Below are 12470 nucleotides of genomic sequence, written 5' to 3'. Positions count from 1 at the left end.
ATCAAAGCAATATTTATCAATCAATATCAACCTTCAGCCTCAGTGTAGTTCTGCTGAGTTATCAGCAGTCTAAATGCAAAGAAGGTATGCTTATCACACTTGCAGCCTTAGATTTCAACTGTCTGCTTAACCATCCACAATTCCGTGATTCTGCGGCTATCTCATCACTCAGCTATTCAAAGTGAAGCACTGGCTTCACCAAACACTTCCTTCTCCCTTATACCCCACATCCACCATTCTTCACATAGCAGCAAAAGTGATCTTTTCCCTGTATCTTTTAAACTGAGATATAATTGACATATAACATTATATTAGTTTCATGAGTACAACATAATGATTTGATGTTTTTATATACTGCAAAATGACCTCCACAATAAATCTAGTTAACATCCATCACTATAGAGTTACAAATCTTTTTCCCATGATGAGAACTTTTACTCTTTCAGCAACTTTCAAATATACAATAGAGCATTTTAAATTATAATCATCATTCTGTACATTACATCCCCATGACTTATTTTATAACTGAGAGTTTGTATCTTTTGACACCTTTCACCCATTTTGCTCACCTCCCAACTCTCCCTCTGGCAACCACCTATTATCCATAGCTATGACTTTAATTTTTTTTGGAATCCACATATAAGTCAGATCATAAAGTATGTATCTTTCTCTAACTTATTTCACTTAGTATAAATGCCCTCAAGGTTTATCCATGTTGTCACAAATGGCAAGAGTTCCTTTTTTTTATGGTTGAAGAATATTCCACTGTATATACACACCACATTATCCATTCATCCACTGATGGAAACTGGTTGCTTTCACGTCTTGACTATTGCAAATAATGTTGCAATAAACATGGGGGTGGATTTATCATTTTGAGTTAGTGTTTTCATTTTCTTTGCATAAATATCCAAAAGTGGAACTGCTAGATCGCATGGTAGTTCTATTTTTAATTTTCTGAAGATCCCCCATACTGTTTCCCACAGTGACTGCACCAATTTACATTCCCATAAACCGGGCACAAGGGTCCCTTTTTCTCTACACCCTCAACAACACTTGTTATTTCTTGTCTTTTTAATAATAGCCATTCTGACACGTGTTAGGTGATATCTCACTGTGGTTTTGATTGGCATCTCCCTGATGATTAATGATCCTGAGCACCTTTTCATGTACTATTGGTCACTTGTATGTCTTCTTTGGAAAACTGTCTATACAAATCTTCTGTCCATTTTTTAATTGCACTTCTTTGGGGTTTTTGTTTTGTTTTGCTATTGAGTTCTTTTTTTAAAATATTTTATTTATTTATTTATTTACTTGAGAGAAAAAGAGTGAACAAGAGGGAGCATGAGCAGGGGCAGAAGGAGAAGCACACTCCCCGCTGAGCAGGGAGCCTGACACGGGGCTCCATCCCAGGACCCTGGGATCATGACCTGAGCCGAAGGCAGATGCTTAACCAACTGAGCCACCCAAGAGCCTCTGCTACTGAGTTCTTTATATTTTTTGGATATTAACCCCTTATTGGATATATGCTTTGTAAATATTTTCTCCCATCGATAGTTACTGCCCATGTTTTCCTCTAGGAATTTTATCCTTTCAGATCTTACATTCAAGTCTTTAATCTATTTGGAGTCAGTTTTTGTGTATGGTGTTTGATAGCAAACTAATTCCATTCTTTTGTATGTGACTGTCCAGTTTTTCCAACATTTGTTGAAGAGACTATCCTTTCTCCATTATGTATTTTCGGCTCCTTTGTCATAGAGTAACTGATCATATATGAATGGGTTTATTTCTGCGCTCTCTAACCGAACTGATTTTTTGAAATGTAAACAAGATCCTTTCAGTGGCTTTCTTCTGTATTTAGGATATAATCTAAACTTCTAACCCAGAGACCGATAAGACTGTAAATTGTCTGACTCCTGCTCTCTCTCTCTCCAATTTCATCTCTAGCTACTTTACATACTACTTACTATCAATCCAGCCAGATTGGTGTTCTTCTAGTTGTTTCAATTCAGCAAGCTTCTAAGTCACTTTGTAGATTGCATTTGCAGGTCCTGCTACCAGGAATACTCATTCCCTACTCCACGCCTTTTTTTTCTTCAGATTTCAGCTTGAATTTCACTTCCTCGATGAGACCTTCCTTAATATCCCTACATCCAAACTGATGAAAACTGGGTTCCTTCCTACGGAATCCCGTAAGCATTCTGTGTTTCATTCACCGCATTTAATCATAATTTGGCATTATTTATTGGTGTACTTTTTTATTCAATGTCTAACTCCCCTAGAAGAGTATCTTATTGTAGGCACCAAGAGGACAGAGATGGCTAAATCTCCAATTGCCTTGTACTTGGAGATACTTAGTTATTTGTACAAATAAATAACACTTTAAGAACATTCTGCTTTTTTCTAAATGACTGAGAAAAGTACCTAAAGAATGGCTAAGAAATCTAAACAAAGCACCATCTCCAGAAAACTGAGAAATGTGTTAGTAATTAGAAGGGACATTATAAAACTTGGCAATCAAGTTAACTAAAAAATTAGTCAAGTTCCTATTATATACCACTGTAGTGGATGCAGTTATAAATAAAACAATAGACTATGCCCAATGTGTCAAAATTGTTTAAGAACACAAAACCTCAGGGGCGCCTGGGTGGCACAGCAGTTAAGCGTCTGCCTTTGGCTCAGGGCGTGATCCCGGCGTTCTGGGATCGAGCCCCACGTCAGGCTCCTCCGCTGTGAGCCTGCTTCTTCCTCTCCCACTCCCCCTGTTTGTGTTCCCTCTCTCGCTGGCTGTCTCTATCTGTCGAATAAATAAATAAATAAATCTTTAAAAAAAAAAAAAAAAAAAAGAACACAAAACCTCAAATATAAACTCCTAAAGTCTCAAAAAAATAAATATTTGTTTGCTTTAACAGACAATTCCATTGATAGGAAAAGCTTTCCCAAAGTATTCTGTTTTTAGTTGTTTACCAAAATGTTAGTGAAAATTATTAATTTAGAGAAAGGGAGAAAACACTATTCCAAGCTTTGATTTCCAGATTATAGATATAGGGGAATGAGTCTTTATGCCAGAAAATATAATAACAGTAGCAGCAGCAAAGATAATGACAATCACCTAGGTTTTTGTGAAAGTTAGTGAAGGGAAACCTCATTAAAATGGAGTCAAGAGGTTCTGAAGGGGTAGCTCTCATGCCCTACCTCTCGTAGCTAATTGCAGACCCAACAGGAAGAGATAGACTTGACCTTACAAGGACTTGACCTTGCATGTGGATACTACTCTACTATTTCAGCTGAAGAACAGAGCTTTTTCATTCCCCCACCCCGTACCCCTCCTTCATCAGCTCCACCAATGAGAAGCCACGACACTTCAAACTCCTCGCTTTACCCCAATGGACTTTAACTTTCTACCAGCCCACCCAACTTACCCTTTTTCTCCTTAAAAAAGTACATCTCTCCTTTGTTCTTCTGATTTGTCTATGGTTTTGCCATAGCTTGCTTGTCTCAGATTGCAATTCTTTTTTTATCCCAAATAAACCCATCTTTGGCTGGTAAAATAACTGGCGTGTCTATTTTTAAGGTTAACATTTCCTTGGACAACCAAGTGAATGTCCATGTATTACTGTTAAACTAGTCATAATGTATTTCAAAACATGACACTGAACATTAACAAAATAGATGCTCTTTTTACATTATAGAGCAGGGGGAGTAAGGCCTAAAGATTTAACTTGCTTTGCTCCTTCAGACAAATAATTTCATCTCTCCAGGCCACACTTTCCATAACTGTAAGATGAGAAGTTCAGGCCATATCCTCAAAAAGGATCTGTGGAGCTCTAGTCATATCTCACAATATAATTATATAGGAAAATAAATATGAAACTAAAATGCTCCCTGGTGCTAGAATGACAGCAAATAAAGCAAGTGTTTTTCATTCAAAAATTTTCAAAATCAAAGCTCTATATTTTGTAAACATGATAAATATGTTTTGTATTGACAAACAAAAGTGCCATAATTGAAATTTTACTCATTCTTTCTTGAATTAAAATACCTGACATTAAATTTCAACCAAATCAATAATGATGCTCACCGATACTGATATGTCCTCATTTTTTCTTTTAACACTGGAGTCAAACAAGACATTTCTTCCTCGCCTTTCACAGTCTTGATATACAATCAGTCGAATCTGGCTTGGATCAAACTCTGGCAAAGGCCAACTTTAAAGAAAAATGAAGGTCCATTAGTTACTCTAAAAAATATCCCACATAAATTCCTAGAAATAAAACCTATACAATAAAACTCTAAGTTGTGTTATTGGTAAAGAATATATAGAAGTACTTTTTATTAAATACCACCATTTAGGACTAAAAACTCATATAGCAATGACATTGTGGGTTAAAAAGTAAAAATAAAAGTTGTAGCAAGTATATACAATATAGTTAACCCATATGAATCTAAAAATGGTTAACCTAATAAAAATATGTGACTCTATTTAATAAAATGAAAATATGCATTGCTTCACAGCATGAACCCAGATGGCATAATATTAATCCATATTTTAGACAGTTTTATTTTGATTCTTTATACAGAAACGTAAAAACAGAAAGTTTTCAGTTTAAATAATAGCCACTAAGTACTTATAAAAAAAAAAAAGTAAGAAAAGTGAAGAATGACCAAATGCAGTGGAAATTCTCATATAAAGTCGGTGTGAGTAAAAACTGGCTCACTCTTCTTAGAGAATAGTTTTTTAAAATCTATATAATAAATAGACAAACTCTAATATAACTGATTTTTAAGTTTTACCAGCAATTCCATTCCATTCCATTATATCAGAATCTTCATAGAAGTACTGTTATGGAAACAATACCAATGGTTCATCAAGAGTAGAATGGATAAACATATTATTGTATATTCAGACTACAAATATATATATTCAGACACAACAAATGCAGTGAATGAACTTCAACTAGAGATAAAAACACAGACTGAACCTGAGCAAAAGAAATGAGACAATGACATAGTCTCACACACACAACACACAGACGCACCCAGAGTTACTGTATTTTTCCATTTATACAAAGGTTTAAATCAGGTAAAGTTTTAGGCAGAGATACATATTTAGTTTTTAAAACTATAAGGAAAACAAAGGAAGTGATGGTTTCAAAAGTCTGGAGAGTGGTTACCTCTCGGGATAAGGTTGGGAGTGATGGTGGTATAACCAGGAGGGAACACAAAGGGTATACTGGGGCACTGACTATGTTCTATTTTTAGACTGAACAGTGCTTACCCTCAATACTCACTTTAGAATACAAAAAAAAAGCCACTGCATTTGTTTTATGTACTTTTACATATGCATTCTTATCATAATTTAAAAAATTAATGAAGTGAGTCAGATAAGGGAAGAGAGAGAAAGAGAAAACAATGAACCGTATGGTGGAGCTACTAATCTAGTGAGCTGAACACACTACAACTGACGGGACAGGTGTTAACAAAGAGGAGAACGGCCATTCCAGGAGCTTTTTGTTGCTAGTTATGTCCGGCTAAATGATCAATTCCTCACAATCCATCAGTTACAACTCTTGATTGGGTTCCTTCATCTCCTTAAGAAAACCTTAACCCTAACTTCATCAGTGCATCTTAAGTGACCCATAATTGGCAACACAAAACATCTTCATTCCAAATTCTTGACAGTAAATAGAATTTTAGTTTTCTCCTGTCTAATCCTTAGTAAATAGCTGTGTTAGGAACTGATTTACTAAACTGCAGTTTGCTGTTGTGTGAAGGAAACTATAAAAGAACAGACCAACATAGAATGAAAATCAGGAAAGAGGTCTTATGGAAACTAGAAAGAGGAGCATTTTAGAGAGGAAGAAATACCATGACAATCACTAAAAGCATCCACTAGCTTCAGAAACAAAGAAATCATTGGCAGCCATGGTAAGGACACTTCTAAGGAATAAAAAGTACAACAGGTCAGACTGCAGAGGACTGAAGAACAGAGAAAATAGTGAATTTAAGACAAGTGTCAAGGAAAGAAATAAAGAAAGAAAAGGAACAATGGAGTGACAGCTATGTTGCTATTAAAAAGGACACATCTGAACACATTTACATACTGATGACAAAGATTATGACGGGGAAGGGAGAAGGTGACTGACAAAGCAAGGCCTCTGAAGACGTGGAGTTGGACAGGTATAGAGCACAGGTGAAAGGATTAGTTTCAAAGAGAAGAAAGGATAATCCCTGCTCTAGGATGGAAAGAAAGGAGGCAAAGATGGACATGGATACAGAAAGAACTGTAGATATTAAGGTAAAATGCTGAAAAAACTTATTCTAAGAGCCCTATTTTCTTTGCAAACTAGATGAAGAAAAATAAAGAAAAGGTCGTAAAATGTGGGAAGAGCAGAAAGTAAAAAAGAGAAGAGTGATATGGGGGAAAAATACGTTGACTAGGAAACATAAGGTTTCTGGGCAATGCTGGAAGTCTACAGGTTTAAGACTATGAATATGTACCTACCACAAACTAGAGTTAGGTCATTTTCTCTAGCAAACACTCTTCTTCAGTTTGAATCAGACTGAGTCAAGCTAAGGATTTTGATAGGGAGATAGGACAAAAGCAAAGGGGAGTCTTGGAAGTAGAGCAAAAGACAAAAATATAGCTGGAATGATGGACAGTAGAAACTACCCTATTCAGATAAGAAAGTGAGGAGGGAGAAGCTAACAGATTAGAAAACAATGGAGGCAGGGGGGTTCAAAGTGCTGAAATAACATGAAGAGCTATAGTGGGGAGGCAGGGAGAGAAGAAAGAGGAAATCACAATCATAGGGTAGAATACTAGACTTAATATTTTAGAGGCAGAATAGTTCCTTCCTTCCTTCATTCATTCAATACAGATATGTGGCCTACCATGTACCAAGCACTGGTTAGGGCAAAGTAAGTAAGAACCTGCTCTGGAAACAAGAAATAGTAGTAGTAAAGTAAAGAAATAAATAGACATGATAATTCCAGATAAGTAGCTGATGAAATAAATCGAAATAAGGAATCAATAAACTGTGACAGATGGGGTAGTAAGAGGCTGGTGTGTGAGTCAGCGAGGTATATTCATTTTTATAAGTGACTATATGTACAAAGTTTTCTGAAAAAAGGAAAACTTAGGCTTTGCTGGGTGTGAGGTATTCCAACGGACCTTGAATGAGTAGTGGCCGCCATCTCATTCATCCAACCCTCTGAGATCTCCAAGACACACAAAGAATAACAGCTAAATTCCTTTGCACAGATGTAGAAATATTCACAATCCAGCCGTTAACCTACTTTTCCAGACTTACTTCACATTACCCGTAATATCAACATAGTGATCTTCTCAAAGACGCAAAGACACACCAGACAATTCCAGAGTTCTACGCCCTTGTGCAAGCTACTACTTCTACCTGAAATATCCTCAACCACCTTGGCAAAACTCCCATTCATTCTTAAAGATCTAGTTTAAATCTCAACTCCATGGAAGTCTTTACTAATTCTGCCAGCAGTTAGTTGCTGACTTCTGAGACTACGCTTACTTTAGGTTATAAATCTAATAGTTTTTTCCACACTGTACTTTATGTGTTTACATGCCAATTTCCTCCACTACAAAGAAAAGCTCCCTGTAGGCAAAGCTTACTCATCTTTGAATTCCTAGATCCGAGCACATTAAATAAGTAAAACTACATAACCTCAAGTAAAGGTTAATACTACAGGAACTAAATAAATTATTTCATGAGTACATAAATTGAATTATCATAGTCCACAATCAGAAGAAAAATTTAACAAACTTTCTTTAAAAAGCTAAAAAGGCATGTCCATCAGCTGAATAAATTTTAAAAAGTAGTATAAAAATGTCACAGAGCCATAAAATGAATATTACATAGCTATGAAAAGGATACAAGCTACAGCATGGAAGAACCCTGACAACATAACACTAAGTGAAAAAAACCAGACACAAAAGACATTACCGTATGACCCCATTTATGTGATCTATCCAGAAGAAACAAATCCATTGTGACAGAAAGTAAATCAGTGGCTGCTCAGGAGGGGTTGGGGGAGTAGAGAGGGCATTTACAGCAATATGTATAGGGTTTCTTTTAGGGGTGATAAAATGTTCTGGAATTAGGTTGTGGTGATGGTTATACTGAAAAACCACTGAATTGTACAGTTTAAAAAGGTGAATTTTATAGTACAGGAAATTTATCTCAACAATAATAAAAAAGTTAGGAAACTTTACTCCCAAACTTACAAGTATTCTCTGTTAATTCAAAGTAAGATTGTATGTAAATGCTAATTTATAAACCTTTTACAAAGAAATGTAGAAGAGTATCTCTGCAACCTTGTGGTACACAAAGATTTCTTAAACAAGACACAAGTTACTAAGCATGAAAGAAAAAACTGATACATTGGCCTACATAAAGACTTAAAAACCTGCATATCAAAAGAGAGAGTTTTTTAAAAAAGGCCAGCCATAAACTGGAAGAAAGTATATTAAATGGGGATAACTGACAAAAGGATTGGTAAACAGCCTGTACAAACTACTCCTATAAAGCAATAAAAGAATGCAATTTTAAAATGGGATTAAGAGACTGGAGCATTTCACAGAAGATATATGTGAATGATGAATGATCAAAAGCACATGGAAAAGATGCTATCAGTATCAGTCATCAGAGAAATGCAAATTAAAACCCTTCCACAACCACTAAAATAACTAAAATTAAAAGAACTTATACACCAGTTGATGATAAGAATATGAAGTACTTGGAATTCTCATACATTGTTGGTAGGAGTGTAAAAGGAATATAACCATTTTGTAAAATTATTTGGCAGCTATGACCCAGCAATTATTCTCATAGGTACTTGATAACAGAAATAAAAATGCATGTTCACAGAAATGTCCTCTCCAGCTTTATTCATAATAGAAAAAACTGGGAACAGCTTAAATGACCATTAATGGGAGAATGGATAAACAAACTATATACAATCCTACAATGAAAACAACTCAAAAATAACAAGGAACGAACCACTGAAAACCCAATAAAAGATGAACTCTAAAATACTGAGTGAAAAAATCCAGACACAAAAGCATACATATTAGTAATTTCACGTATATGTAGTTCTAGAACAGGTAAAACTAACCCATGCTGATAGAAATCAAAACAATGGTTGGCCAGAGGTGGGGGGCAAGGGGAATGGACTAGGAAAGTGTATGAAGGACCTTCTGGAATAACTGAAATATTCTAGATCTTGAGGTTTTAAACAGGTGTATGTATACATTTTTCAAAATTCACCAAATTGTACACTTAGAATATGTGCATTTTATGTAAACTGTTCCTCAATTTTTTAAAAAGAGAGAATTAAAAAATAATAAAAATAAATTTAAAAATTAAAAAGGAGAGGGCTGTAGGAAAAAAATAACACTATATGTAACCAAACAATGTATTTACATTACAGACATCTCATTTAAACAGATATTAAACATTTACCACATTCAAAACACAATGCCAGGTACTGGGAATACTTCTGTTATCACATTCTTTGTCTGTATATTCTTTCACTCACTTAAACGCATTCATTCAGCATGAAAAGAAAAGAAGACTGTGCCATGAGAAGACTGAGTCTAACAGAAAAATAATCAATTTACCAATGTGATATAGTCTATGACCAAGGCAAACTTATAATCTGGACAGGTTTGCATAGGGAGGTCAATAAGGACTCACCAAAGAGTAATAATAAATGATACACAATAAATACAAATAAAAGTTAACACACATTATCTATTGTATACCAGTTACTGTTCTAAGTGCATTACACGTGTTAATTCATTTAATCTTCATAATATTAATTCCTCTGATCTTCCCAGCAACTCCATTCCTATTTCATAGGTGAGAAAACTAAGGGACGGAGAGATTAAGTAACCTGCCCAAAATAACATTGCTACCTACTAAAAATGGCAAAGCTGGGTTTAGATTCCAGGTAGTAAGTCTCTGGAGTCCAGGATTTTAATGATTATTCTGTACTATCAATTAAGCAGGAAATACTACCTAAAGCTAAACATTCTCTTCCCTAAAAAGAAGAAAACAGCATGTGTTGTAATTCTTAGCAACTCCAGCTCAGGAGTGTGTGGAGTAAAACAGTGCTATTTGGAAAGCTTTCCCTGTGAAATGGGGAGATAAAGGGATAATGCGACCATACAATTCACCAATTAAATTGCAGAGTTTTGAAAGTAAAGGGGGACCCCAAACACACAGGAGTAGATTGAGATTTTCTTGGGCATCCAAGGTCTATGGTCACCCCAACAGGCAGAAGAAGCTACAAGAGGCTTTTCCTTAAAAGAAAAAGAAAAATATATACAGACAGAAATAAACAGATACATCTTCATACATATTTATAGATAGATAGATAGATAGATAGATAGATAGATAGATAGATAGATATTCTTTCGTTTTATTTACCTATCTATCCAAAGGGTATATACTTAAATATATGTATTTCCAAACTGATGGGAAAGTATCAGAGAAACAGTCTAAAAGCAACCAGAAAGAATTGCTGGACTAAGATCCCACACAAGTTGGGACACAGTACCCCGGGTAAGGCTAATGAACTATGAAATGCACTTGCTGAGGCAGGAAAAAGAGGATCTACAAATGAAAACTACTGCAGATAGGTTGTCAGGTTGGAGAGACGAAACAGCATTTACACTTGATCACTTCCGTTTTTTCTAAAAACTAGAAATTGCCATATACCTAAGTATATTTGAAATGTATGCCCTGAACTCAGGTATAGTTTGTGAGAGATAAATTTCTGACAAAGTCAAAGAAAATGTGGAAAGGTGCTAACCTGAAGAAAGCATAAGCCAAAGTACTAACAAGCCAGCTGAGCTGAAACTCATAAATCTGTGATAGTACTAATTTTCTATACTATCACAATGGAGCCTAGGCACAGAAGAGGCAAAAGCAGACAATGTATTTAATGAGAGATTTTCTGAGTAGCTGCAATGGAAAAACAGGGGCAAGGCTGTCAAGAGTGATACAGAGAAAGAAGGTCTGGATGTATCAGCACAGGAAACAGAGAATAGAGGTGATAGGAGAAAAGAAAGGGGAAAAAAACAACGGTAGTCTTTTTTTTTTAAAGATTTTATTTATTTATTTGACAGAGATAGAGACAGCCAGCGAGAGAGGGAACACAAGCAGGGGGAGCGGGAGAGGAAGCAGCAGGCTCACAGCAGAGGAGCCTGACGTGGGGCTCGATCCCATAACGCCGGGGTCACGCCCTGAGCCGAAGGCAGACGCTTAACCGCTGTGTCACCCAGGCGCCCCAAAACAACTTAGTCTTAATGAAGCTAGAGAGCAAGTGTATATGAAAGATCAAAGGATATGAAATTGTGGTCAGAATGGGAGGATCCCAGAAAGAGAAGGGAGTCAGCTCATAGTTAGGATCAAGGTCTAGTCAAGAACAGATCAAGGTAGAGAGCAAGAGAAGGTACTATGAAGCCAGAATGTTAGATGTGTGAGTTGCACAAGATGATGGTACAAAGTAATCTGGAAAGAAGCACTAACCTAAGTGTCAAAGTTCTTGAAGAACACTAGGGAGCCATCCGGTAGAAGGTCAGCAGTGGATGCTAACAACAAAATAGAGCGAAGTGTGGTACTATGGCAAAGGACTCAGAAAAGAAGAGTTTTTCAGAAGAGGACAAGAACAGTCTCCAAGCAACGGCAGGGGCCAAGTTTCTACAGCCAGTGTTGGGTAGTGCGTGAATAAAGAAGCATCCTGTACTGAAAGGGCAAAAGGAGGAATTATGACCTGCGAAGGCAAAAAGGTGGAGAAATTGAAAGTGAAAACATAAGGAAGGAATTCTAAATGGTGCAGAGAAAAGGCAGCATAGGCAGTATTAGGTGGGAGAGGCAAGGTTGGAGACATGAAAAAGGCTCAAGACCTACAGGGCTCAGACTATGGGATATGCCTTAATAAGAACAGAGATAGAAATAACATAGCTTTATATTTAAATAGAAATCTTGTGTGAAGTTGACTTGGTTTGACAAGAGAAGTCCTTACAGTCATTCACCGTGAAAGAAAGAAAGAAAGAAAGAAAGAAAGAAAGAAAGAAAGAAAGAAAGAAAGAAAGAGGGAGAAAGAAAGAAAGAGTTAATTAGCTAGTTAGTTAGTTTCCGGAAAGCTAGTCAAAAGTTATCTGGGAAGAGACCTGTGCTTCTGAAGAGTATGTCCCTGAAATGGAGGGGGGTTACTGATAATGCTTTGATTCACTTTATCTTATCATGGAAAAGAGCTGTGAATCCTGAAATTTAGAGACACACTGAATTAATCTGACTAAATAGATCTGTTACCAAAAAGCTGCCTGACAAATTAATTCTGTTTGAAATATACTAGGAGGCACGCCTGGGTGGCTCAGTTGGTTAAGCATCTGCCTTCAGCTCAGGTCATTATGTGGGGGTCCTGGGATA

The 12470-nt window shown here is 36.2% G+C and overlaps 1 protein-coding gene across 2 annotated transcripts in view; it reads right to left on the bottom strand.

The window, feature by feature from the left end:
* The window catches only part of FNIP1 (folliculin interacting protein 1), a 150579-nt gene that overhangs the window by 82004 nt on the left and 56105 nt on the right, over positions 1-12470 (bottom strand). For both annotated transcript variants that reach the window (XM_045794778.2, XM_045794779.2), the window contains exon 2: positions 4082-4208. In XM_045794778.2, the coding sequence (XP_045650734.2) occupies positions 4082-4208 (127 nt within the window). The remainder of the gene's footprint in view (positions 1-4081; positions 4209-12470) is intronic.

The sequence above is a fragment of the Ursus americanus genome, chromosome 5, assembly GCF_024610735.1.
Source record: "Ursus americanus isolate L20-20 chromosome 5, mUrsAme1.1.p, whole genome shotgun sequence".
NCBI classification, from domain to species: domain Eukaryota; kingdom Metazoa; phylum Chordata; class Mammalia; order Carnivora; family Ursidae; genus Ursus; species Ursus americanus.
This window is presented reverse-complemented; position numbering and strand designations above follow the sequence as displayed.